Source organism: Papio anubis, chromosome 8, assembly GCF_008728515.1.
Source record: "Papio anubis isolate 15944 chromosome 8, Panubis1.0, whole genome shotgun sequence".
Lineage (NCBI taxonomy): Eukaryota > Metazoa > Chordata > Mammalia > Primates > Cercopithecidae > Papio > Papio anubis.
The window spans coordinates 134,782,085-134,808,058 of NC_044983.1; the positions used below are offsets into that span (position 1 = coordinate 134,782,085).

General features: G+C 49.3%; 1 protein-coding gene across 2 annotated transcripts in view; it reads right to left on the bottom strand.

The window, feature by feature from the left end:
• Positions 1 to 9,088: 9,088 nt before the first annotated feature.
• The window catches only part of KCNK9 (potassium two pore domain channel subfamily K member 9), a 103,350-nt gene continuing 86,464 nt past the window's right edge, over positions 9,089 to 25,974 (bottom strand). Inside the window, exons 3-4 of one of the 2 annotated variants that reach the window (XR_004185960.1) lie at positions 19,800 to 21,136; positions 9,089 to 9,850 (exon numbers count right to left, since the gene is read on the bottom strand). Coding sequence is in view for 1 of the 2 variants with exons in the window: in XM_009213652.3 (XP_009211916.1) it covers positions 20,881 to 21,136 (256 nt within the window). In the remaining variant the exon portion in view is untranslated. Of the gene's footprint in view, positions 9,851 to 19,799; positions 21,137 to 25,974 lie in introns of those variants that run through there. The other variant, XM_009213652.3, reaches the window with a different exon arrangement.

Below are 25,974 nucleotides of genomic sequence, written 5' to 3' on the forward strand. Positions count from 1 at the left end.
TTTCTGTCCAATCTTCCGATAAGCCAAGGTGGGTAGATCACTTGAGCCAAGTTGGAGACCAGCCCGGACAACATGGCAACAACCCTGCTCTATTGAAAACACACAAAATTAGCCAGGCGTGTTGGCATGCACCGGTAGTCCCGGCTACTCAGGAAGGCGAGGTAGGATGACGTGAGCTCGGAAAGTTGAGGCTGCAGTGAGCTAAAGTCATACCACCGCACTCCAGCCTGGGCAATGGGAGTGAGACCCTGTCTTAAAAAATGATAAAACGCAGGGTGCAGTGCGCAGGGCAAGTGTAGCTTTAACTGAAAATGTTACGGCCACTAGTCATGCAAATATTTTCTGACTTTCTTTCCAAACTAAAGCGCATGCCTGGCGGCTAATCCAGTGCTGCATACGCTCAAAGCACTTAGAGATTCCTGGTGAGAGTTATTTTAAGGAGGTATTCTCATTAATTCTTAGAGAAGTCTGGGAGTCTATGGTTTCTATCAAGTTTTGACTCAGGTGAAATCAAAGAAATTTAAGGCTATTTCTACCAAAAGCAAGAACATGAGATTAGCTATGAGTAATTGCAAGAGAACGCTAATATATTGGTGTCTATGATGACATCTGAAGTCCTGAAGTCAGATGCACGAGGTTTGGATGTTTTATACTGCCTAGAGAGGACAGAGCAACCTTTCTACCCCTCTTTAACCCTTTGACCGTCACAGGATTGAAGATCTGCTGAAACTCCCTACTGTCTTCTCCCACTTGGGCTATCTCCGGAGCCTTCTTGGTGATCTTAGGATTATTGAAGCTTGTGTCCCAGTTTCCTCCTTAGGGTTGATCATTATCCACAGCACTCTCATAGTTTCTATGAGATTATGTATGCAAAGCACTTGAACCATGCCTGGCACACAGGAAGTGCTGCAGACACTTGCTAGATAAGAAGTACAGAAGCAGATGTCCCATAAGACCTCGCTTGATTCCACAGAGGATGATTCCCCAACTGTCTATTTTTCTCTTCCAAAAGGGGGTCATACTTGTTGCCTGCTGTGTGGTAGGTACCCTGGTGCTGGGCACTGAAGGTATACCAATGACAAAGGCTCATTCTGCTCCAAGTGGGGACATAGGCATATGTAGTCGATCGATTTTTAACGTCTTACAAATGTTGACAAATTTGGAGACAGTAGGATGATGAAGTCAAAGTTGCTAGGGATTGTCCTGGTGTTCACGTGGACAATGCTAAGACAGGACATTTCATACACCAGACCATGGGTTCCCCCAGAAGTGACATGTATTGCTTCTGCTCATCTATCTTCAGCCAGGAACATCTTTCCCCTCCTCATAAAACCCCTTCCCTCCACCTGACCAACTCCCACTGAGCTTTTGGGCTCTCTGAAGGAAAGGCTTTGAAGGCATTGTGAGAAACTAGAGGAACATAGGATATACGTGGCAGGGGCTGGGGGTGGGGGATGGTCACGAAATCCCCCTCTGAGTCCAAAGGATGAGAAAGTGTTGACCAGGCCCCAGGAGAAGGCATTCCAAGCAGACCAAGGAACAAGGGCCAGACCCTGAGTAAGGAGGACACTTGGTGCCCTGAAGAGGCCAAGAGATGATTGTGGCCAAGGGGCAGAGAGCCATGGAAGAGTGTGTTGGAAGGTGTTGAGGGGTGGCTGGGCTAGGCCTGACAACATCTTGTAGTCCGTGGCAAAGGATTCAGACAATAGGCTTCCTCTGCCCACTCCTGGCTTCTTGTTGGCTGAGGATACTAATATCCTGGTCGTGGTGGGAGCTATCGTGGATCAGAGAACGTGGAAGCTGGTGTTGTCATCACCCAAGCAGAGAGGATCTAGATTGGATTCACAGCAGAGATTTGAGTCCTAACTCCCAGAGTTTGACTGGTGCCTCCAATCCCCCTGTGAAGCCCCAGGGTGTGGGCCCCAAAAGGGGGTTGGGGTAAGGGTTTATCCATAGGATATTGTTACAACGGGTCTGGTTCACCTAGGTGAAATGGGGACGGCAGGTGACAGATGGGAGCTACCGCTCTGCATTGCTGGTCTTGTCCAGTGTCCTCTGCCCAGCTACTGGAGGATGCCTGGTGCTGAGTGAGCATGCATGGAAATGGGCTGTTGAGCCAGTGAGGGGAGGCACAGAGGTTGTCACCAGTGAGGTGAGGGATGCCCAGGCAGAGGGAACAACAGATGCAAAGGCAGTTTCCTGTAACCTGCATTCCCTGCCTGACATGACTGATTAAACACAAACTGTTGCTCATTCTTCCCTATCGGGACTTCAAGGTGAGGTGGCCGGTTAGTTCACCTTGTCATTACAGCAAATAAGCATGCTGAGGGGATTGCAGACTGTGCAGTGAGAGGCAGCGAGGAGGAGCACTTATCTCATTGTATTTGAATGATGATTAAACACTAATTGTGCTGGGGCCTGGGGATACAATCTGCCAAGCAATTACACCCAGCCAGGCCTTCCCAGATAAGCTGTTGCAGGCAGGTGGGAATAGTATTTCTAGACCACCCTCCAGGTAAGGTGGGAATAGAGAAGAGGACTGCCTGGTGTCCCTTTCCCTCTGGGCTTTGGTCTCTGCAGGATCAGTCCCGCCTGCCTCCTTTGTGAGGCCTAGACCAGAGCTCCTGGGAGGACTGTGGGCATCTCACAAGGATGGAGCATCCTCCAAGGCAATAGCCCAGTGACTGTGTGCTAGCGTGGCCAGCTGTCCTGGTCTTCCTGGGACTTAGGGGATGGAGAGTGTGGGATCTTCAATGTTACCACCAGGACAACCCCTAGCACTTTTGACTTCATCAGCCTTTCTCCCATACACTTTCAATGGTGCCAGTACTGGCTGAGACTTTCAAAGGCTTATGAGGGATGGTGGGTTTTTACGGGTTTGTTTTTTGTTTTGTTTTGTTTGTTCCTCAACAGCTGGAGGGGCCCTGCTCACAGTGGCCTCAATTCCTGTAAGCTACCCCCCGTCACTCTAGGCAGACCCCCAACTGACATTCCTCCAGGCCTTGCAGTTGATGAGGGTTCTAACAGGAAGCAGATGGACATCCAAGTGTTTCCTTCGAGAGAGTTCCTGAAGATACTATTAATAGACATAAAGTCAGAGTTAAGGGAACCAGGAATGGAGAGTGGGGCACCTGGGGTCTGGGAACCTTGGGAAGCCTCTTTCCACTTTGGAAGCTGTGGGGTCTTAGGATGGGGGTCTTGCTAGACCCCAGAAAGTGATGGACCATTCCTTGACAAGGCAGCAAGGGATTGAGAGTCCATAGGTATCTTGGTATCTTTCTCTCCACCCTCCCATCTTGTATCAGTGTCTCCCACTGACCAACTCCAAAGGGAAGCCAAAGTGGCCTGGAAGATGCCACCCTAGAATCAGCTTCCCAGGCATAGAGCAGGAAAAGGTGGGCAGAGAACAGATCTAGAGAAAAGCCAGTACATACACCAGTAAGGTAACCCCAGAGCTGAGCCTTGGAGCCTGAGTTCGAGTGCCAGGGCCAACCAGTTACTTTCTCCAAAGATGCAAAGTATCCAAGAATGCAGGGGCCTGGGATCCTCCGATCTTGGCTTGACTCCTTTCCTGACCTATAGGCAAGTCTCCTCTGTGTCCTAAGCTATCACACAAGGATAATGTCACCTCCTGTATGGGGGCATTGAGGAATAAAAGAGTAGAGCATACTGGTATGTGTGTTGGGGTGACATGTCTGTCACCTGTTTGGAGAATTAGAGTAGGATTTTTTTCTACCCTTATCAGATTGAATTTGATCCTCTCACAACACATGTAAATTACCTGGCATAGCACCTAATATGAAATATCTTTTTTGGTTTCTGGACCCTGCTGCTGCTTGTGGATTTTAGACTTAAGTAATTTGACTCAACCTCCCCTTTGGTAAATAAGGACTGTTATTTAAATCTGCCCCCCAAAATTCATGTGTTAAACTTAATCCCCAACACAATGGTATTGGAAGGTGGGGCCTAATAAGAGAATGAGCCATGAAGGTGGAGACCTCAGGAATGGATTAACTCAAAAGTGAGTCTTGAGAGTGAGTTTTAAAACCAAGCTTGGCCCCTGGTGCCATCTCACATACTCTTGCTTCCTCTTTCCACCCTTTAGCCATAGGATGACCCTTACCAGGCAACACCATGCTCTTGGACTTCCCAGCCTCCAGAACCATGAGCTAAATAAATTTCAATCCTGTATAAATTACCCAGTTGGTAGTATTCTGTTATAGCAACAGAAAACAGACTAAGACAAGGATCAAAATGGCACCTGCCAGATAGGTTCATTGTGAGGATTAAAGAGATATTTAGAATATGCCTGGAACCTATCAAGCACCACATAAAGGCCAGCTGTGGCTATCACTTTTGTTGTTGCTGCTAGTATTAGGTTTAAATGAAATACCTCATGTAGGTCACTTAGTAGCCTCCCAAAAAACGACTAGCTCCATTTTACAGAGGAGGCACTTGCATAGCTCTTTTATGTGTTAAACTTAGCTAGACTACAGTTCCAGTTATTCAATTAAATGCTAATCTAGATGTTTCTGGGAAGGTACTTCATAGGTGTGATTAAAGGTCATAATCAGCTGACTTTAAGTAAGGAAGATTGTCCTAAGTAACCTAGGTGTGCCTGGTTTAGTCAGTTGAAAGGCCATAAGAGCAGAGCTGAGGCTTCCTGGATGGAAAAGACATTCCACCTAGGGATACCACTTTTGGCCCATGCCTGAGAGTCCCAGCCTGCTCATCCTGGAGGCCAGCCCTGCAGATTTCATACTTGCCTAGACCTCACAATCATGTAAGTCAACTCCTTCCAATAAATCTCTTAATATGTTTCCTAATGGCTCTGCTTCTCTGGTGGGATATCTAGCTGATATAACCTCTGAGCCCTTGAGAGGGTGTAAGAAACTTGCCTAGGACTTGTTCTGCAAGAGGTGGAGAGCCAGAATTAGGATTCAGGCCTCCTGACCCCAAGCCCTGCTCTCTCCCATTAACTGTAGAAGACTGGCTGTGTGGCCAGGGGGTGGCCTGATCTCCAGGGCTCACAGGTGAGCAAATATTAATTACTTCCCTGCCATTACCCCAAATGCTCCTGAACTTCATACCTCATTCCCTTTCCATGGCCAGCACTGTGAGCTGCATTCCAGAATAAAAGGCAGAGCCACTGGCTGGCAGGACAGGAGGAAGGGAGCAGCCCTCAAGGGCACCAAAGCCCCAGACGGTAGCCCAGGCCCCTGCACCTGCCTGCTCAGAGGACGCCTTCAGGAAAAATCCTTACCCCCAACATGCTAACTTTTCTTTAAAACAAGATGCCACGTGCCCCCACCCCCCTTCAAAAACCATCTATTCCTGGTGTCCCACTGGGGCGTTGCCATGGCAACAGTAAAAGCCGGAGGCCCAGCAAACAGGCCTACTTTTCTTGATGGTTCTTTGGGGACTTCACTGCTCTCAAAGGCTATGCAAGCCAGCTTCATCTTCTCTGAGCACCAATGAACAAAGACACTCTCTTCCTTTTCTCTTTACCCCAGACCCAGACCCTGGGGGCTGAGGATTCTAGCTGGAGGAGCCAGAGAAGAATTGCAGAGAATCCCAAGTTCTGATTGTAGGGTCAAAGCCAAGAGTGGATTCAGCACCCCCTTTGCAGTTTGGGCCAAGAGTCAGGATAGTGAGGTTCCCCAAGAAATAATCCAGAGCTGTTAACTCCTTGAAGGTAAAGGTGGGTGATTCTTCCAAGGGGAATGGTAAGAGCTAAGAGCTGCTGTGTCTGGTCACATCAGCAAACCACATTCGAGCCAGCCATCTTGTAATGCTAGGAAGTTAGATCACGGGACAGCTAGGGGTGGGGACTCTCATTCCACTCCAAGGTTGCACGTATCAACAGCAATCACCACCCTAGGGTCCGGCCCTTCTCCAACTCATCCCTATTTGTCAATGTAAGTTGGCATCTGCACTAGGTACTACAGCATGTGATGGCAGGTCAGGTGAGTCTGCAGTGGATGTGAGAGTGGCTAAGAGGAGCAGAGGGGACACATGGACTGCACATTGCATCCTTGCCATGCTTTATTGACCCCACAGAGCAGGCATGTCAAGTCTGCGCCAAAGCCCCAGACCTTATTGTCTCACCATTGTTAGCCATAACCCTGCAAGAGAGAAATCAAAAGAGATCACTGCATGGGGCATGCGTTCTAACTCCTGGCCTCACAGACGCTGGGGTCCTGAAAAAGTGGGGAGGACCAGCAGGCAGGAGTTTGTTCCCTCTTCGTGCCCCGCACCTCCATGTGCCATTCTACAGATGTCCAACCTGCCTCCTGATTCTGCCGGAGACCTCTGACTGAGCCAGGCTCAGCTGACCTAAGGCAAAGTCCAGGAGGATAAGGACAGCCCAGAGGGGTGAGAGCATCACAGGGTCTGTTGCTGGGTGTTGGGAGGCCTAGGGAGTAGAGGCCATCTTCACATCCGAAGAACATAGCAGGGATTCAGTCACAGGGGCCTCCTGGGCCGCGAGCTCAGATATATTTCTCCCTGAAGCCTCAGCTCTCACCCATCAGCAGCTGGAATGTTCTTCCTGCCCCCGTCTGCTCAAGCTCACTTTTCCAGTGGAGAACGGTCCTGACTGTCAACTGTGTACAGCCACCTGTTTCCTGCTGGGCTCTAAATCCCTTACTGTTTTTGTGTTCTATGACACTGCTTCAAACATATGGTATAATTATCTGTTACGGTTTTTTCTCACCCCGTGATGGACTATAAGTTCCTCAAAGGCACTTGTGTATCTAATATTCACATCCTGAGTCCCTAGAGTATAGTATCTGGCTTATAATAAGCTCTCAATAACTTTCCTAAATGAGGTGGATCTTTAAGAAGTCTCAAAATTGAGCCCACCTTAGATAAATATGGTTTTGTGTAAAAGGGACTAGGCATGTACTAACCATACCCATAGGGCTCATCTGTCTTCCATCAAGGTAATACTCCAGCCTATTTGGGGTACAACTTTTGGTTAGTACCAAGGTCTCTGATTTGGCCTTTCCTGCATGGCCTTTGGCATAATAACTTTTAATTTATCTGGTGTTCAAAACAAAGGCTGCTGTACATTGTTGTACCGGTTGTACAGTGCACAGGTGAGCTCAACTAAGGTGACACAAAGAGGTAGAAATAGGGCCAACCCACCCTACCCTGTGCTTCTGTGGCCTGAAGCTGTGCCAGTGCGTGAACGAATGCCTTTGTCTTCCACGAAGGTGCCACTGCTCCCCGGACCCTGTGCCCACTGGACAAATCTCAATAGAGGTGCATGTTTCCAGAGTGTATGTCATGCTTCAATAAAAATTAAGTTTCGATTGGGGGGCGGTGGGCGGGAAACTTGGATCTAGAACTGCTTCCAGGAAAGGGATGAGTTGATGTTGAATGGACCATAAAAAAATGGGGTATGGGGTGACCTGTAGATTTCTTCCCTCATAGTAGGGCCATCCTCACTTGCTGAGGAGGCCCGTTCCTTGGGGGTTGGGGGGATTGTCCCAGTAGGAAACCTGGCATCAGAGGGTGCCCAGTGCACATTGTGCAGTGATAGAGCAATGCTCACTCCTAAGTTAAGAAAATACTTTCCTTTCCTAGATCGCTTACATTATCTTTCCCAAGATCTCTGCCTGGGCCAAGACTTGTACCTCGTTCTCCTGATGAGATGCTCTAGTGATGATCATAATGACATTTTGTCCACTTAGTCCAGGCTGTCTGGGTGCAGTGTGTCCAGCAGGCAGGGTCCACCAGGACACAGATGGCAGAGTCTGGCTGGGTAATTTGTGGATGCTTTAATGAAGGGACTATTTTCCAAAGCTCAGCAGAGTATAAGGAAATAGTAAAGGATAGTTCCATACCCAATACTCACTTCCTTAGGCCAGGAAGAAAGGGCAGTTCAGAACCTGGAAACCAGAGACAGTGTGGAGAGGGCCTCCTGGCAGAGGCTGAGGCCCTTGCTTTAGAAAACATCCAGACCACAGAGGTGCCACAGGGGAAAGGGAATAAATCCTCCCTCCCTCTTTCCTCCAACCTCCTGACTTCCTGCCAGAGCTCCGCATTGACCAAGCCTACATGGAAGCCACACAGGTTTGTTTCCATGGACACAGGGCAGAGTGGATAAAGGCAGAGAGGGATTTGGAGGGGAGAATAGAAGATTCCCCCTACAATGAGTCAGGCTGCTAGAGTCTGTCATTGCATCCAAGCTCACCTGGTTTATTAAAAACTGATGAGCTTGTATTAGCCAGTAGAGGGGACAGGGGTGGATCTGGCCATGGGGGTGATTTCACCCAGGACTTAAGGACTCTTAGACCTTGCAAGATGCCTGAATGCTGGCTTCATCCCCTCCAGCCAGCCTGCCTCGGGGACAGAAAGCTCTTCCACCCAGTTCCTGTTAGGAAAGAATAGGGAGAGCTCCAAGTGGTCAATTTGTGACTGGAGTCTGTCCCCAGAGCCACCCCTGGCCCAGAGGACACACTGCCATAATTAGCTCAGCCTGCGTGAAGGTCCACCCTCAGTCCTGGCTGGGGGTGAGGTCTATTACCAGTGTACAGGTTCTGCCCATTGCTGAGTGTCTATCCCAAGGATGCAGTCCAGAACTCGGTCAGCAGCCACAGGATGAGTTGGGAGACCCATGATACCCACTTTGAGATGCACCTGAGCCTACAACTGCATGGATCACCTCACTCCATAATCACCTCCTCTGATTGCTAGATTCCAGGTCTCCTGGAATCAGTGTCAGTTCAGAGCCAGGGTCTGGCAATCCCCAAAAAGTCTGATCTTTCTCCTACTCCCAGTGCACTATGTCCCTGGTAAATAGCCTTTCTCGAAGGCAGCTATGGCCATGAGAAAAATTCACAGGATAAATGTGTGGCAGTGTACCAGGGTCCTTCCTCAGGGACACCAGGTCTCCCTTTCATTCAAGGGGTTCTGGGTCTGTACTCTGGCTCAAGTCTGGGCTATTGCAAGGAGCAGCACAAAGGGGCAGGTGCCAGGCAAATAAACACGCTAGAAGCCACTTTCCGTGGTAGACGCACAGCCAACAGGAACACATTCCGGCACGCATACCGCTGAACTAAAAATAACCACAAAGGCAGTGTCTCAGAGTGCCTGGCACATAGCTGCATTTATTACAAGCATTACATACATTATCTCAGTAGGTGCTTTGACTCACAGGGAGATGTTAATAATTCCTCAAAAGCGCCCTGTTTACACGAGAAGCCTGAGGTTCAGCAAGGGTAAGCAGCAGGACCACCTGGCATCTGTATGACTCGGAGGCACTGAGCCCGGAAACAGACCCAGTCCCCGCCCCAGGGAGCACTGACCTTCCCCAGTCCCCGCCGGGCCCTGCAGGGGGGCCAGGTGAGACAGTTGCAGACGGGGGAACCCCACAGGGCGCGGGCTCTCTGAGTCTGTTTATCAACGCGATTCTTGGTTGGTGAGGCTGACTCATTTGAGCTGCCAGGCAGTGGACTTGAACTTCTCAGGCGATTTCCCCAACTGAGTGACAGACCTTCTAGCTCTGCGGCCCGGCCTTTAAGAGGTTGTCTGGGCTATGCCAGCGAGCCATGCACCTTGAGCTCCATCCAAACCGTTCTCTCTTTGGATGAATGAGTCGGCTCTCAGGCAGACTTGGCAGGATTAGAATCACAGCTGAGGCTTGATGGGTTCCTTACAGCCACCAGCTCTAGACACGTTTTGAAAAACGAGATCTGGATTTTTATCCGAAGCTGGTGCCATTCTAATTCAACCTTTGCCACTGCTGGTTAAGAGATGCTGAGGATCCAGGGAAGGATGAGACTGCCTCACTTACAGAAGGAGAGAGCTGTCGCCGTCCTCTGATGGGGCCGCCCACACAGTCCTGTTTTAAGGAGGAAACACAATTGAAAGTGAAAATCACATTTAAAATGGAAAAGGCTCTATGGATTAAATATTTCACCCTGGATGAGGGTGAAACTGGAGTGGGCAATACTTAACCCAGATAATTAAGACCCCCTGCTCCTGATGTAAGATTTTATTGCATGTTGGAGTCTCTATAGAGACCCCTCTTATTGTTTGGGAAGATGATGTCAGCCAGTCATTAACTCATATTTATCATGAACCTGCATGCGCCAGGCACTGACCGCCTGAGGAACGGTGTCCCCAGGAACAAACGTGGAGCAATCAGGATAGGCTGACAACCATTACAACATAGCGGCTTGAAGGTTTTTTCTCACCGTGTGAGTCCAGCGTAGGCCGGCTGGGGAGTCCCCACCTTACCTCCTCTCTTCAGGACCTGGGCTTAGCAGCCACTATCTTGAAACTTGCCTGTCAGTGCAACAGAAGGAAAGAAAGTCCTGGAGGCGCTCTCACAGTTCAGGTTGCAGCCGGGAAGTGATCTGTGCCGCTTCACCTGTGATTCATCGGCCAGAACTAATTACATCACCACACCTACCCAGGGGACCAGGAAGTGCAACCTTGACACACCTGGAGGTTGCAGAGGTGGGAGGGGCTGCTGCACAGCCTTGCTGACCACAGGCATACAGGATGGGTTGGTGATGAATGCCACCAGTGCTCCGGGGAAAACGGATTCATCAGATTTGCTCAGGAACCCCCTAGGTTGGCAAAGTTCAAATTTTTCTTTAAGACAGTAAATGCTGTGAGATATCTTGTGGTGTGGGTTGTAAATCTGCACAAAAGGGACTTAGAACACAGCAATGCCTGTTACATTTTTTTGGAGGGTGATGGAGGACCCTGTAGGACCAGCATGCTATGGAAAGCATTTTAGGAGATGCTCTGAGGATTACCAGAAAAGAACTTAGCACACAATGCCTACCACACGATGATAGGAACTACTTAGCACAGGTGATCTCCTATGTCTTATTTGATAATGCCTACTTGACCATTTGCAGATGAGCCAAGTGACCAAGGACACAGGGATACTAAATAGTAGGGCTCACGCCTCTGGGTTGCTTGTGAGAATCATAAAACGAAGTTCTGTTACTGCTCATTCTAGAGCATAACACAGAGGTGCTCACATGCGAAGGAGCTCATTTGAAAATTGGCACCTGCAAACTGGAACATCTACTGTTGTGGCTCTTAATTGATAGGATTTTCCACTTGCAGAAAGGGAGAGTAAAACCTTTGAAACCTCACATTCTTTACATGGTGGCGTATCGCTGCCAATCACGACCTCTTTGTCGCCGTGGTTTCAGTTGCCCTAGAGCATAACTGCTTTTTCCTCAAGTGTCCTGTTCAGGGACCTCACAACAAGTATGCTGTGTATTCCTGCTGTGGTGTGCTCCTACAGCTCTCATCAGACCATCCCAAATGTAGCCTGCACAGAACGTAGTAAATATCTAACCACATGATGGAGGAACAAATCAAGATATGCAGAAAAGTATTTTAAGTGGCCGTTATTTCCCTTAACAGGTGCATGGTGATAACAATGATGACAGTGATGAAGATTCCCTGGAATATGCTCCAAAGTCTCCTGCCTGCCCACTGCCCCCCATTCCTCATTTGGGCAGCAGCACAAGCCCCTGTGTGTTTGGATTGAATGACCAGCAGTAGGGGGATGGTGGGGAGAGGGGAAGGCGCTGATGTGGGGTTAGAATCTCAGGTGTCCTGATCAGAGTTCTCATTAGGGAGCAAAAGGAAGTTGTGGATCCTGCACTGATTAGCCAGGGACTCGAAAATGCCTCATCCACGACTGCCCTGGGTGTCCCTCTGAGCTGAGTGGGCCTTGGCTAAAATAACAGAAAAGACAAGAAAGGAATTCAGCCATATTATCCCTTGAAGATTCTGGAAAGCACAGAGGTCTTAGGAAGCACTAACCTGGTTCACTGAGGATAGAAACTCTTCCAAAGAGGAGAAATAGAAATTGCCTTAAGTCATAAACCAAGAGCCAGCCCTGCTGTGGATCCCCCAGTTCACATTCTTGGAGCCACTGGACCCCAGGATGCATTTTAGCAACAGGACCTGCCTGAGTTGGATGGTCCCACAGCCTCTCTGAGCTTGTGTCAGGGTGCTGGGGACCTCAGATCCATCTCTGAGCCAGGAAGTTCTCCTTCAGGGCCAGTGCAGGTCACGAGACTAATGTTTGGGGTAGGAGGAGCAGAGGAAGAGAAGGATGCAAGAGCCTCACTGGCTCTCCAGGGTGCAGACTCTGACTTCATCCCATCATTTTAGGTTTTCGGGGAATGCTGAAGGACTATTGTCTGCAGACGTGGCTCTAGGGTAGAGCCATGAATGAATAAAGCAAGTGAAAGTCCCTGCCCTCTGCCCCGTGGGGCTCATGCTCCCCTGGGGGAGACACAATAGACGTGTCAAATGTTTAGTAGTTGGCAGATGGTGATCAGTGCTAGAGGAGAAAGCAGGCCGGAGAGGCACCCTCCAAGAAGGTCACATCTGAGCCAGAGACACTGGGACAGGAGAAGGTGGGGGTGAAAAGAGCTGCTGGTAGAGGGAACAGCAGGTGGGGGTGCCTCGTGGGCACATCTGCACGCCATGGAGAGCACAAGCCGGGCACGCACATAGGAGCAAAGCTGACCGGTAGGAAGGACCTGGCTTCTAGCCCAGGCATCCACAGAAGGGTTGAGGAGAGAAAGCAATCTGTCCTTATTTACATTTTAAGAGGATTTAAGACCCCAAGTCACAATGCAGAGAACGGAACACCCAGGAGTAAGTTTTTCCGTATGTAAATTAAGCCTCAATCACTAAGAATTAAAATTCTTACCAGGGCTCTGGCCCATCTGTTTCCTGGATGAGCCCTGGGTAGGTGCCCTGGGGGAAGCCAAACAGAGCTGAGCAGGTAAGCAGGGAAAGAGGAGGCATGGCCTCCAAGACAGGCAAAAAGCAACCTGGCTTTGTGTGGCCAGGTTCAGGAACATGACCTGTGGCCATGGTCTGCTTTTGACCAGCATCTCCCATTAATCTCTGGGACAGCTGCTGCAGCATCACCTGAGTGCTCTTTAGAAATGCACCTTCTCGGCCCCATCCTAGATCCAGACTAAACCTGTCGTCATGAGCCTTCCAGGTGGAGCTCAGGAGCCCCAGTACTTGGGCAGCTCCTATGGAGCTGGAGGGAGCAGATTTGCCTTCGATATAAAGAACACTGAGCACCTGCTAACTGCCTCGTTTTCCCTTCTTGTGTCCATACACACACCGGTGAAAAAGGGCAGCATGGTTTCTCATTTTTAACTCAGATTCCTTGGCCACGAAAGAAAAACAAAAATCAGCAAATCGGCCGGGCGCGGTGGCTCACGCCTGTAATCCCAGCACTTTGGGAGGCGGAGGCGGACGGATCACGAGGTTAGGAGATCGAGAACCATCCTGGCTAACACGGTGAAACCCCGTCTCTACTAAAAAATACAAAAAACTAGCCGGGCGTGGTGGCGGGCGCCTGTAGTCCCAGCTACTCGGGAGGCTGAGGCAGGAGAATGGCGTGAACTCGAGAGGAGGAGCTTGCAGTGAGCTGAGATCCGGCCACTGCACTCCAGCCTGGGCGACAGCGCGAGACTCCGTCTCAAAAAAAAAAAATCAGCAAATCAAATCTGGTCTCGGTTCAGTTGAGGTCAAACTCTTGGTTTGGTTTCATTGCCTTCTGGAAGTGGTGTTCATCTACTTTCTGGTTCCTGGATCCAATTCAAGCTGCACAATATAACTGAGTCAGCACATAAAATCCAAGAAGGATAGTCTCGTATTTTAAGGCAAATTCCTTACTTGACCAAGGTTGTTAGGGGAACGGCCTCCAAGCAGGCCTGTCCACAATGAGGGAAGACCAAGAGCAAACAGGGTATACGGCCAGGACTGTCGACCTTGCTCTCTGCTTTCAGAATGTGGTTTACAGGCAGGAAGACGAGGCATCAAAGCAGGTCTTGCCCAACCTTTCTCAGTGAAGAAAGACCAAGATACATTTGTAAACGTGCCATAGAGATTTTAATGGAAAAAAATTAGAAAAGTGCATTGTACAACACCACATTAAATGATTTTTTTTTTCTGTAAAGACATTGTAAAATATATACAGGGCTGCGTACCGCACTCGTTACAAAAGAAAGATGCAAACCCTTGTGTAAGTTACATACTCTACATGGGCTGGATGTCTACTAGGACTTGTAAACATTGGTGACTAGGTTTTTTAAATATTAGGTAAGCTGTGACAATAAATACATCTGATACTTGATGGTTGTCTCATTCTGTTGAACTTCAGAATGGCATTCTAAGGCCATTTGTGAAGGTGTGCCATCTCCGCAGACAGAGAAGGCCAGAGAAGATGAACAAAAGACAACAAACAGAAGCAGTAGGCTCCTTTTGAATTCGGTTCTCTGTGGATGAGTTTGAACCGCTGATTTTTGCCAAATCTGATACAGCTTCCCACCAAAGGCCTGACACCTTGACCACAGTAGGGCCTGTTCAAATCCCACTCACCAAGGTAGGAAGGTGGGTCCCTGCTAAGTGTCCAGGACCAACCATTTCATCCTCCTGGAATGTGAACACACAGTCCCAAGGTGATTAAGCCCATTTCTGCTAGAACTTTCCTGATTTCCATCACCCTCCCACAGGGAGTGCTCTGGCAGGCCTCTGGTAGCATCTTCACAAGAACCAAATCCAGGTCCCGTTACTGCACAGTCACAAAAATGCCCAGCAATGCTGGGGGCTGGAGAAGAGGAACACAAATCCAAAGACCCACAGATATCCAGTCAATGCACATGCGCACACATACCACAAATGGATGCACGAGGGTCCATATCCCCATACCCCACCCTCCCCAGGAGGCACCCCGTGAGTATATGCCAATCATTTTGACGGGTGTGAGTTCAAAACTAATTCAAGCTTAATTTCTTCCATGCCTGGAGTCACGACAAGTTTTCTTTCTTTTTGATGTTTTAAGGTGCAAGGATACACAGTTGGCTGAAGTCAAAATTACTGTACATCTAAGAGGGATTATCAGCAATTTCTTGGCCTGCTGGGAATGGACTAGAAGTTTTTTCTCAATTCAGTGGTTTAAATTCTACTCATCTTTGATATCTCTGTCCCATGTCTGTTTAACTGCAAGTTGCCTCAGCAATGTTTTTGGATATACCTGATATCTTCAAATCTCCCAAGTGGGGCTAATCTGTTTTCTTATTTAAATTTAATCAATGAAACCAACAGTTTTGCCTAGCCCAGTGCAATGTCTATTTAGTGGACATTTCTGATAAAGCAGAAGGTGGACTGAGATGATCTCACAAGGTCCTTCCCCCCCACCCCCCACCCCCCCCCCCCCACCACATACACACAAAACGGCTGTCAAAATGCTATTTGTGGGCTGAACAAACAAATATATAATTAGCCTTTTTCAGGAGTGTGTTCCTCTGAGGAGCTATCAAATTATAGAGAAATCGTGTTAATTGTGGGTTCTGCTTCACTGGGTTCCCACTAATTGTGTTTTTCCTTTCATCATATTTTTCCACCCAACTTCTAAAATTCCAAGTGAGAAAGTAAAACAGTTGCTGAGACTTGTTCTGGTTCCCATTCCTGCTCCCTGCTCCCTGCTCCTTGGCCTCGCTTCTAGACTCCGTGCACTAGGGAGGCTGTGGTCCGTTGGCATCTTAGTCCTATGAAGGTAAGGACTTGATTGTCTAGCTCACCATCCTGGTCCCCTCTGAGGCTGACAGGCAGCACATGCTCAACGTGCTCAGTCAATAGTGGCTGGAGAAATGGCAGAATCAGCAGCCAGAGTTGCACAAAGGGGCCCCCGGGAGCTGCCGGGCCTACTGTTGCAGCAGCTCATGCCTCGTAGATGTGTCATCTGGGAGAAGTGGACTTTGGTTCCCTAGAGCATGCTTTCACCCACACCACTGTCCAGGCATCTGTTTCACTGGGGACTGAGTGCTGGGGTCATCAAGGACACCCCATCTGATGGGAAAGTCATCAAGGAGACCCCATCTGATGGGGAAAATCCATCAGAAAGATCAAAAGTGCTCTGTGGGGACAGTCTCCAGTGAGAGGAGAGGGAGTCTACAGAACCAATCTACCTGAAACAGGTGATGTCCTTGGGAGAGAGGATCTGGCCCCTGTGTAGGAACCCAACCCAGTGCTGGAAAGACTGGGCCCTGTCTCTCCAAATTCCCCCACTGAAATGTCAGTCCAGTATGTGACTACACTCTCACTTCGTCCTCACCAGTATCTGCCTGGAAGACACCTGCCTCTTATCTCACCTGGCCATTTCATCTTTTGTAGGAGGGGAAAAATGACTTGCCAAGGCCAACTGGTCCTACTACAAATGAGGAGGGCAAGGAACCAGGGTTGGGTGCTTACGAAGGCCCCCGATGTCTACACCACCCAGTGCCTGGTGGCTAGAAGAGGCAAGGCTGAGAGCTCAGACTTTAAGAGGCAAAGACTCATGGCTGAGGCTTACAAGACCTCCCTCCTCAAAATCAAGCACTGCTCTCTGGATGCATAGAGGTCTCCAAGGAACTGACTCCCCCTTCTGTTTCCCAGCTGGACCCTTCAGGTGCCAGGACCAACCATCACCACATTGAGGGAGGTGCTGGTGACAAGAAGGACAAGCCCTGCCTCCCCACCAACTCCAGATTCCCTGCCACCCTGTGAGTCCCACACAAAGCTTCAGACAAAACACAGGCACACCCTGGGGGCAGATTCCCACCCAGTGTTTTGGATGTTTTATCACAGCAGCATCTGCAGAATAGGGGTTTCCACCCCCAGTCCTTCCAGAACAGTCCTGTCTTCCAGATCCTTCTTTCACAGACGGGGAAACGAAGGCTCGGGGGGGCATGTTTGCCAGATGTGTTTGAGCACCGCTGTGCTTCTCCAGCTCCTTGTCAGATCTACCTCCTGGGACAGGCGGCCAGCCTGGGTCACACCACAGTGTGGGAGGGTTCAGCAGAGGCTCTTCTACCCCCATCGCAGAGCCCTGTCCTGTGCAGGGGCTGCTGCAGGCTTTGTGGGGCGGGGTGGGGGGATGCCTGTGCCCTCCAGCCACATTCTACTACACAACGTACTGCATGCCGTACCCAGCTCAGGTCCACCAGCCCACCCTTCAGGCCAGAGACCCCACTATTGCTGGTCTCAGATCTGCCCTCTGGGGGCCACTGTTATAGAGAAAAGACGGACAAAGCTCTGTGTGATTAATAACTAACAAAGGCTTCATCTGAACATGGCTCTTGGCTTACGGTTTTGTCTGCGGTGCTGAGCCCAGAGCTGGGCTTTTGAACTCAGGAGAATCCAGACGCCGGTTATCTTTGTTTTTCCTTTCTGATGTTTCATGTCGGCGATGCTCTACCTCTGGCCTTCATCGTATATTTGATTGACCTGAGATGACATTCTCCTTCTTCCTGATATTCTGACCTATGTCCTTTTCCTTATATAACTGGACCCGGCTCACTCTGCCCTGTCTCTGTCTCTCACTACTTCTACTACTCACTTCATTTTGGCCTTTCATTTTACTTCATTTCTGTCTCTTGCTCCCTTACTACTTCTGTTCTGTCTTGTTCTCATTTGTCTTGTTCTTGTCTTGTTCTGTTCTGTTCCTGCTCCTGCCCTCTGCCCTGCCCTTTGAGCTCCGGGAGAGGGGTAATTTGAAATGTACAGTCAGGACACCTGACTTGGAGTTCCAGCTTTGCCACTTTTCTGAGCCCTGTTACTCCATATGCCAAATGGGAGTGCTCTGTGCCCCCACACCACCACCACCACTACCACCACCACCACCACCACCACCACCACCCCCCTACCACTGAGCATGAAGAGTGAGAGTGTGCCAATGGGAAGAAACATCTTCACTTGCACAGTGCTACACTATAGGCAAGTCTAAGAGGTCTGGGCCCCAGCTGAGCTGAGCTGACCGGAGGCAAGGCCCTTTGCTGGGCCACGTGGCCCTCAAAAGGCGGTGGGGGGGGGGGGGGGACATATTCTCCCATGAAGCAAAGAGAACCCTGGAGTGAGGACAACCCAGAGGAAGACACAGCAGGGTGGAACAGCTGCTTCGGGCCAAGCCCAAAGGTAAATGCTGGGCAGGAGCAGACCCCTCTCACCAGGAAGGGGTGAGCTCCAGGGGCCAGGCCTGTGGGCTGCTCTGCAAATACTGATGACTCACAGCTCAACTGGCTAAGGCTCTCTTCCTTTAGAGCAGGGTACCTCATGTGGTGAGCACGGGAGGAGAGCCTACCAAGAAATTAAGCAAAGATTGCAAAGGGCTGTTGGTTAATTAAGGATCCATATGTCATTAAAAATAAAGCATCTGAGATTCACTTGCAACAAAGTGTCGGGGGACAGATTTTCCAACGCAGCTGAAGTCAGCCCAACTAGTCCTCCCAGTCTGTCCTCCCCAGACCGGCGTTCTGTCCACAGTGGACACTGGGGCGGGGTGAAGTGGGCCTTGGGAGCTTGGCCAGACCCTTTAGAAGTCAGAAAACTCAGGCCCAGAGGAGTGGGGTGCCTTGCCCTAGGTCACACAGCAAATCACAAAGAGAAAGTCTGAGTTTTGATTCCACCCAGGTTCCCTAGACTTGACTTCTTTCCTGTATATCATCCCACCCTCACCCCAGCCTCTGCCCTCCCTCAGCTTCTGCCACCCAAAGGCCTCATTTCAAAATCAAGCTCATATTTCTAAGTCCTGATGGGGACAGCTTTGTACCCAGAGCTTCTTACCAGGAGCTGCTACCTCTGGGTCACCAGCACTCACCGTGACAGTAGGCACTCCTGGATCATCTGACACCCTCAGAGGACCCTGTGCTGGGTGACCCACAGAGAGGTCTCATCTCCTGGGGGTCAGGGGAGCAAGTGCCTACAAGGCCTTAGCCAGCTTCAGTCCCAGAGGGCACAGATGTAGGGGGTCATGATCACTGTTGTTCATGAAATCAATCAGGAAACAAGTTCCTCATGCCAAGTAAGTGTAAGAACTTATTTTATACCACATTTTCCTTTTGTTAGTTTCATGCTAGTCTTTGGTAAAACCGGCAGAAGACTTCGTCAGGATAAGACCCCAGGATGCTTAAGTGAAAGACCAAGATCTTCTCCAGAAAGTTCCCCATATGCAAATTTGAGCTAATGTCCACCACCTGTCAAAGAAAAACAACCCCACCCAACCAAGAGGCTACCACAGAATTCAAGTTTGGTGAGACTCCAGGATCTATTTTATGAATTTTATTATGGGGGGAGGACCCAGGAGGGACATCTAGATGGACAGTGCTTCCTGGAAAGCCTGAGACTCAGGCTATGGTGGTTAGAGTGCAGGACCTTAACAGAAACTAACTTTGTGGGCACTAGGGAGCCAGGGAAGGTTCTTGAGCAGAAGAATGGCTTGAATGACTTAGGATGTGGCCAGCTTGTGGAGGGCCTTGAGATTTACGCTGTCTGATCTCTCCCAAGAGTGGCAGGATTCCACTGATGGTGGGATGGAATCTGTGCCCCCTGTACTGTCGCACTCCCGGGCCTTGGCCCGTGCCTTTGCCTGTGTTGTGTCTCTGCCTAAAATAGCACCCATTTGCTCCTCTAAGGCTCACCTCAATGATTTCCGAATCCCATTTCCCCAGTGAAGCCCTGCCTGAGTTCCTCAACCAGACTTGATCACTTCCCCCTGCCCCGCCATAGTTTGATTTCAAGTCCAATGCCCCCAGAGTAACTTCCTCTGGGAGACATGGGCCTTGCTTTTATGAGAAATGCAAACATGTATAAGAACACTGGCGGGGTGCTTGGCACACAGCAGGTGCCATTAAATGTCATCACATCACATCTAGTCTTCACAGGCACCCTTTGCAGTAGGGGTTATGTATAATCTCCAATTTAAAGGTGAGGAAACTGAAGCTCAGAGAGGCAAAACCACCACCCACCTGTGAATGGCAGAGGCTGGTCCCAGGCGTGCGAGATGCCAGGGCCTGAGCAGCATCCACACCCCTACGCTGCTCTCTGGAGGCGAGAAGAGCGTGTGCTTGCCTCTCTCAAGGCCCCAGAGCTAGGGGTGGGCAGGAGCCAGGCCACAGAGGCTGGGGATCCTGAGTCACTCATGGTGCATGTCCCCATCCCCTCGCAGCCTCCACCAGAAGTGTTGCCACAAGAAAACAGTGCAGACCCAGTTTCCTGATGACATTCCCATCACGGGGCCCAACTTCTTCAGAGTGACATCGCAAGTATGCTCCTGTAGTCTGGTGCCATCCCTGTCAGCCGCCTTATGAGAAACGCCTGGCGTGGCAGCTTCCGGCCCTGTTGTATGGGGCACACTCCACCCTGCCGGGCAGGTGCTGTTGAATCACCAACGCTATGATGACCAGTTTTCTTCTCATAGATCTGGATTGGTTTCCAGGGATGGTGCAGAGGTGTGCATTGAGTTACCCTGTTTCCACTTCAGCAAGTTAAGACATGCCTCAATCACGGTGATGAGTGGCCATTTGGGCAAGATGCCAGACATCTCAGTGCCTTTATTCTTGCGATGGTCCTTGCCTCTGGGGCACTGCCCAGTGCTTGCTGCTCCTGTGGCTGGGGCCACAGAAGGTTTGCTCCCCGGTGCGGTCGCTCACGACCAAAACAAGGACTAGGGGAGCCCAGAAGAGGACATTGCCAAGTCCAACAGGGAGCAAAAGGGTCAGGAGACACCAAAAGGAGGTGTGAGATGCTCTGTCTCCACCTCAAAGCTGGAGAGCAACAGGGAGACCTTCCAGGTAGTGGGAACGGCACGGGGAAAGGCGCAGAGGTAGGAGTCTGCATGGACAAATCTTGATCAAAACGAAAGGTTACTTAGCCACAGCAGGCAGACTGCATCACGATAGCAGCACTGAGAAGGCTATAGAACTTGCCAGAGCAAAGATCTCAAGGACAGAGGTCACAAAGGATAGCCCTTAATGGCCAAGAGGCTGCCATAGCAAGTTACATTTTTATGATGACGAATGAGTGGAAGGGCTTGGCAGTCTCTGCTCCTCATTGAGGAGCTTTGGGGGGCGGGTGCTGAAACAGCCCAACTGGCTTGCGGGGACCCTCACATCGAGCATTTCTCTGGGCTTCCCATCTATGTGTAGCTGGACCATCCCCACAGGTGTTTAGGGGAATGAGTAGTGGCATTCGCCCAGCACAGCAGAGGTCCACGTGAGAAGGCAGAAATCCCGAAGCCGTGTTCGGCTTTGGCAGTGAGACCCAGCATCCACGGACGCCTCTCTTGGATGTGCAGTTAGTTCCCCTGATAGAGGAAAACAACATTTAATACGACTTATTTATCCACACTGAAAGCAGTTACCACAGAGGTCCCCAGAGAGCCAAACACCAAATGCATAAATCACGGCTGCTTGACATCAACTGTTTTTTTTGTTTTTTGTTTTTTGTTTTTTGTTTTTTTTGGCCAAAAGTGTCTTAATCTGAGGAAACAAGCAGAGGAGATCACGGGGCATTATTCTACAAGACCCTGGCCGGGACTCCTCAAAAAGGCCAACATCGTGAAGACAGAAATGGTGACGGGGACGTCCTATTCAGGGGAAGTCTGGAACAAGACAAGCAATTGTGAGAGGCGGTCTTGGGTTGTATTTTAGACTCAAGCTCTTGATATTTTTGGGACAATTGGGGATTTACATACAGATTGTTCCAGACAATAATATTGTATGAATGCTATGTTTCTTAGGCGTGACAGTGGCGCCATTAGGAAAGTGCACTTGTTCATGGCAGACAATTTCTTCTCTGGCTGAACCACTGAAAAGTTGCAGACGTGACAACACGTCGTCCAAACATCTGAGTGAGAGCTGGGGAGCAGGGTGGCAAAGTATTGAGGCTGGGGTTCTGGGCGAGAAGTCTAGGGAAGCTCATTGGACCATTCTTTGTAATTCTGGGATCTTCAACATAGGTCAGTGTGGGGGACCATGGTCATAGACTTCCTGTTTTCCTGAATCAGCAGCCTCTATCGGGTGTGGTCGAGAAAACCACATAAAATGGATTTATGCTCAGCGCTTTGGGGAGCCCAGAATGCACGTGGCCTTGGTTTGTGATAACCATGGTGCTCTCTGCTATTGCCGGTCCCTCTGCATCTTCCCAGCTCCCCATCCCCTGCCAAACAAAGTGATTTTTGGCTTTCTTCTGGGTGGCTCAAGCTTCAAGTATGCCCAGGGATCAGAACATCCCGGCCAAATGCTTTTGTGGGTCAAATTGGTTTTGTGCTAAGTGCCCATAAATCTTGCCCAAGCTGTCTTGTTATGTTGATGGGGAAGCCCCAGAGGCCCCGGGAGTGAAATGACTTCCAGGAGCTCAGTGGAGCACAGCACAATGACAGGTCCCCTGCCTGCCACCCTGTCCTCATCTAGGGTGTTTCCAGGGTCCTGTGCTGGCCACAACTCTGGAGGAAACCCACTTTAGACCCCCAGGCAGCTGGCCCGCATGGGACAGACCCCAAGTCATACCACTTTCAGAACAAAATCACAGTTTGCCAGAGTGCCTCACTGATGACAGGGCCAGTGCACTGATAGGACGGGGGCATGTGCCTCTGCAGAGGGCTGCAAAGGGTATCTTGGGGCCTGTCATTTAAAAAAACATTACAAAAAGAAATGGAGCCATAAGCCTCAGTGATGGTGGTTTTTTGGTCATTTTCTCCTTGCTCACCTCCCTCTCCCGGCCAATGTGCACAGACAAGGGAGGCCTCTGAGAAACCCTGTTCTTCCCTCCAGCTTCCAGCTGTAAGTGATTGTCAATGAGAAACAGGACCCATTGGCTTCCAGATACGGATGCGGCAGAGAAAAACGACCTGCCTAGGCTTATCTGTGAGCTTCTCATACTGTCCCGATGTTCTCTTAAGGCCCTGTGCACAGATAAGGAACAGGTGAGCTGAGATTCATCAATCTCCCTCTCTTTGATGGGTGGGGTTTTAATGAGCACCTCCCAAGAAGGCTTTTGTGGGCAGTGGTCTAAGTCTATTTGCCACCTCTCCTGAAAGGATGATGGATCCAGGGGGAATCCTGGGCTGCAAATGAGCTGCTGTGACCATGCCTGAATGCAGGCATTCCCCTCCCAATCAGCCATGCACAGTGGGAGCGTGCAGATGCTTCCAAGAGGGTTCACGTTTAGAGCCAGGCAGCCCCCTGTACTTAAGGGGCTGTTGCCAGGGTTTCAAGATGAAGCAGTGCAGGTGGAAAGAGCAGATCTGATACTAGCTGTAGGGATAACCAAGTATCTCAAAACCCAGAGGGGTTCAGTCCTACATAAGAGTAACAGGCGGAAGGCCAACACAGCACTTTCCACCCAGGATGGGTACAATGAGGATTATAGCAGGATGGTCTCTAGCAAGTGTTGCCCCCAGGGGTCTGAGAGATATTACTCTCACTTGACTTCTTTTCAACTAAGAGCTCTCTACCTTCTGTCCACTCCAAATAAGAGGAAGGTGGGCAGTGGTACTGATGATCCCTAAGTACCTACAAAGTATGCTGATTTCTAGGTACTGGATGGTGGGCTGACCGTGGGTGATTCTGGTAGCATGTGGCTCTTCCTGAGCTCATTCTAACAGAAGTTGAACCCTACATCCAAACAGCCTGCTGTGACTTTGACCCCCTTACTGAATGGGCATGGTTAACTGGGAGAAGGGTATGAGAATCACTTGGATGAATGAAAGAAATTACTAGGTGCAAGAGGGAGGAAGACCTGGGGCTAAGAAACTAAAATCACCCAGCAACAAAAGATCTTCAGAAGGCTGTAAACAGCAACAGAATTAGCCAGGAAAATGGTAGAGAAATCAGTGGGAAGACCTAGATTCTACCTCTGTGACCTTTAGGTAAGTGTTCACCTTCTCTGGACCTCAGTGTCCTCCTCTGAAAATAAAGGCTGTTCAGTGAGATGACTTTGGACCAAGCTTCCTCCTGGCTTTGAGGATCTGATTCTAATGCTGATTGAGTGGTAGAAGTTGGGCATCTCTGTTTAGTGCTGTTTTATTAAGAGAAGAAAGAACCCTGAACCTTTAACTTGGCCCCTGCCCTCCCTACTCTGAGATCATTTCATGATATACCTAGATAACTCCTTGGCCAGACCACAGTAGGGAAGAGATGGACCATCTGAGCAAAAGATGAACATCACCAAGCAAACCAAGGTTTGCCTCCATCCCCTAAACACTGACCATAAACAAGGATGTTTAACTTTGAAAGAGAAGACTCAGTGACCATCCTTCAAAGGGCTAAACCAGTAGCAAAGAGAAGACATAAGAGGGAAATAGAGCCAAGATAAATTACAAGTTGCCTCAGATACTTATGTCAGTGGTCATGTGAGGAGAAAAGACTTCATCCTACAATCCTTAATCCTATAGAATAGAGAATGTTTTTCTACAGTTCTTGGGAATAGAGAAGCTCCTTGTTACTTGAGGCATTCAAGCAGAAGTAGGGCTCCTATATGACCAACTTGACACAGATAGTGTAGTGTGGAAACCAGCTCTGTATGCGGGGTGGACTCGGTGTCCCTTTAATTGGCTCCAAGGGCCTGCTGCATGCCCCCAGTGGGGAAACAGGCAGGCGCCCTCCTCCGAGGGCTGAGTTAGGACATGGTGGTGTGAAGTCAGCTCCTTGGACTATCCTGGGCTCCAGACTGAGACACCTGTCTCAGTTCTGTCAACAGCCAGCCTGTGACACTGAGCAAATCACCCTCTCAGTGCCTTGGTGTCATCATAGATCAGATCACAACCCCCACCCCCAACCATTTGAAGGCACCTCTTACAAAGGTTTTCATGAGAATCCCACATTTATTCCAGGCACACTCTTCCGAAGCAAAGCCTTCTGCAAATGCATTAGGGCTTTTATACCTCTGACCCCCTAGAGTCAACAAACTCATCCAAGAGAAAAAAAAAAGTGAAAAGAACTGCTGCTATTCTCTGGACAGATTTTAGAGCCCCAAGTAGGGCCTCCCATAAAACAAAATCTTAAAACAAGTAAATCAATAAAGACCTTGAAGGTTGAGAACTGTCAACTTTGGCCTAGAGAATCTGAGGTTCGCAGACTCCTTCGAAGGCCCTGTGTCCTGGACGAAGGGGAAATTTCAACATGGGATGTAGCATTAAAGTACATGCACAGCCTTTTCAGAGGAGTCTTGAATGCTCCAGTGTTTCAGCCCATTGGCCCAAATGCTTGGGACTGGTGGCATTCAGATGTTGTCTCCTTTAAGAAATCCTGTAGGTCTACTCTTTCTAGGGAGCAAAGCCTCCTTTCTGGGAGATCTCGTTGGGGCCTTGAGACAGGCCAGTAAACGTGTTCCTTCTGAGTACAGCCAAGGTCCATTTCCATGCAAGAGCCATGAACTTCGTTTACAAAAGAGGAATGGGAGGATGGATGAATGGGTGATTTTTAGAAAATGGCAGGGATGGTAATGAGGGAAATTAAAGTCCCCTCAGTGAATCTGGAGGTCAAACTGTCCTTAAATCCTGTTACTATAAGAGCCTCCAATGTGCCATATTCTACAGCCTGATGACTTTGGGGTCATCCCCTATTGAGAGCAGGGAGGAATTTCTACACTACTCAGACAAAATTGTCCCCTGAGATTGGCAAGTTCCCAGTAGGCCAAGACAAAGCTCCTTGCCTCTAAACTCTTCCTGAGACCAATGTGAACTTTCCCCTATTTACAAATCAAATGCAATTAGAGACGATATTTCTTGAAATAGATATGTATTTTTAATGAGGAATGCCCTGTCACTTTTCATTAGGAAAAGGAAACACAGCCACATACTAATACCCATTCTCACCCAAGCATTCCAACACAATAATTATTTATGCAGGTAGGTGCTGCACAAAATCATCAATAAGAAGAAAATAAAACAGATACTCTAGGGTTCCAACAATTTTCCCATTTCCCCTGACGATTCCAGTTGCATGGTAAATTGTTGGAACTGGAGGTGACAAAATTAAAAATGTCTTTTACAAATTAATGTTACTGGCTTTGGATTATTCCATTTCTAGTTTTCTTGTTGATAGTGCATACCAGTTTAACAAAGTGCATGCTTTTTAAAAAATGTTTGAACTGGCAAGCTAAAATGATCTGGGTTTTCTTGCCCACCCGCCCCCGAAAAAA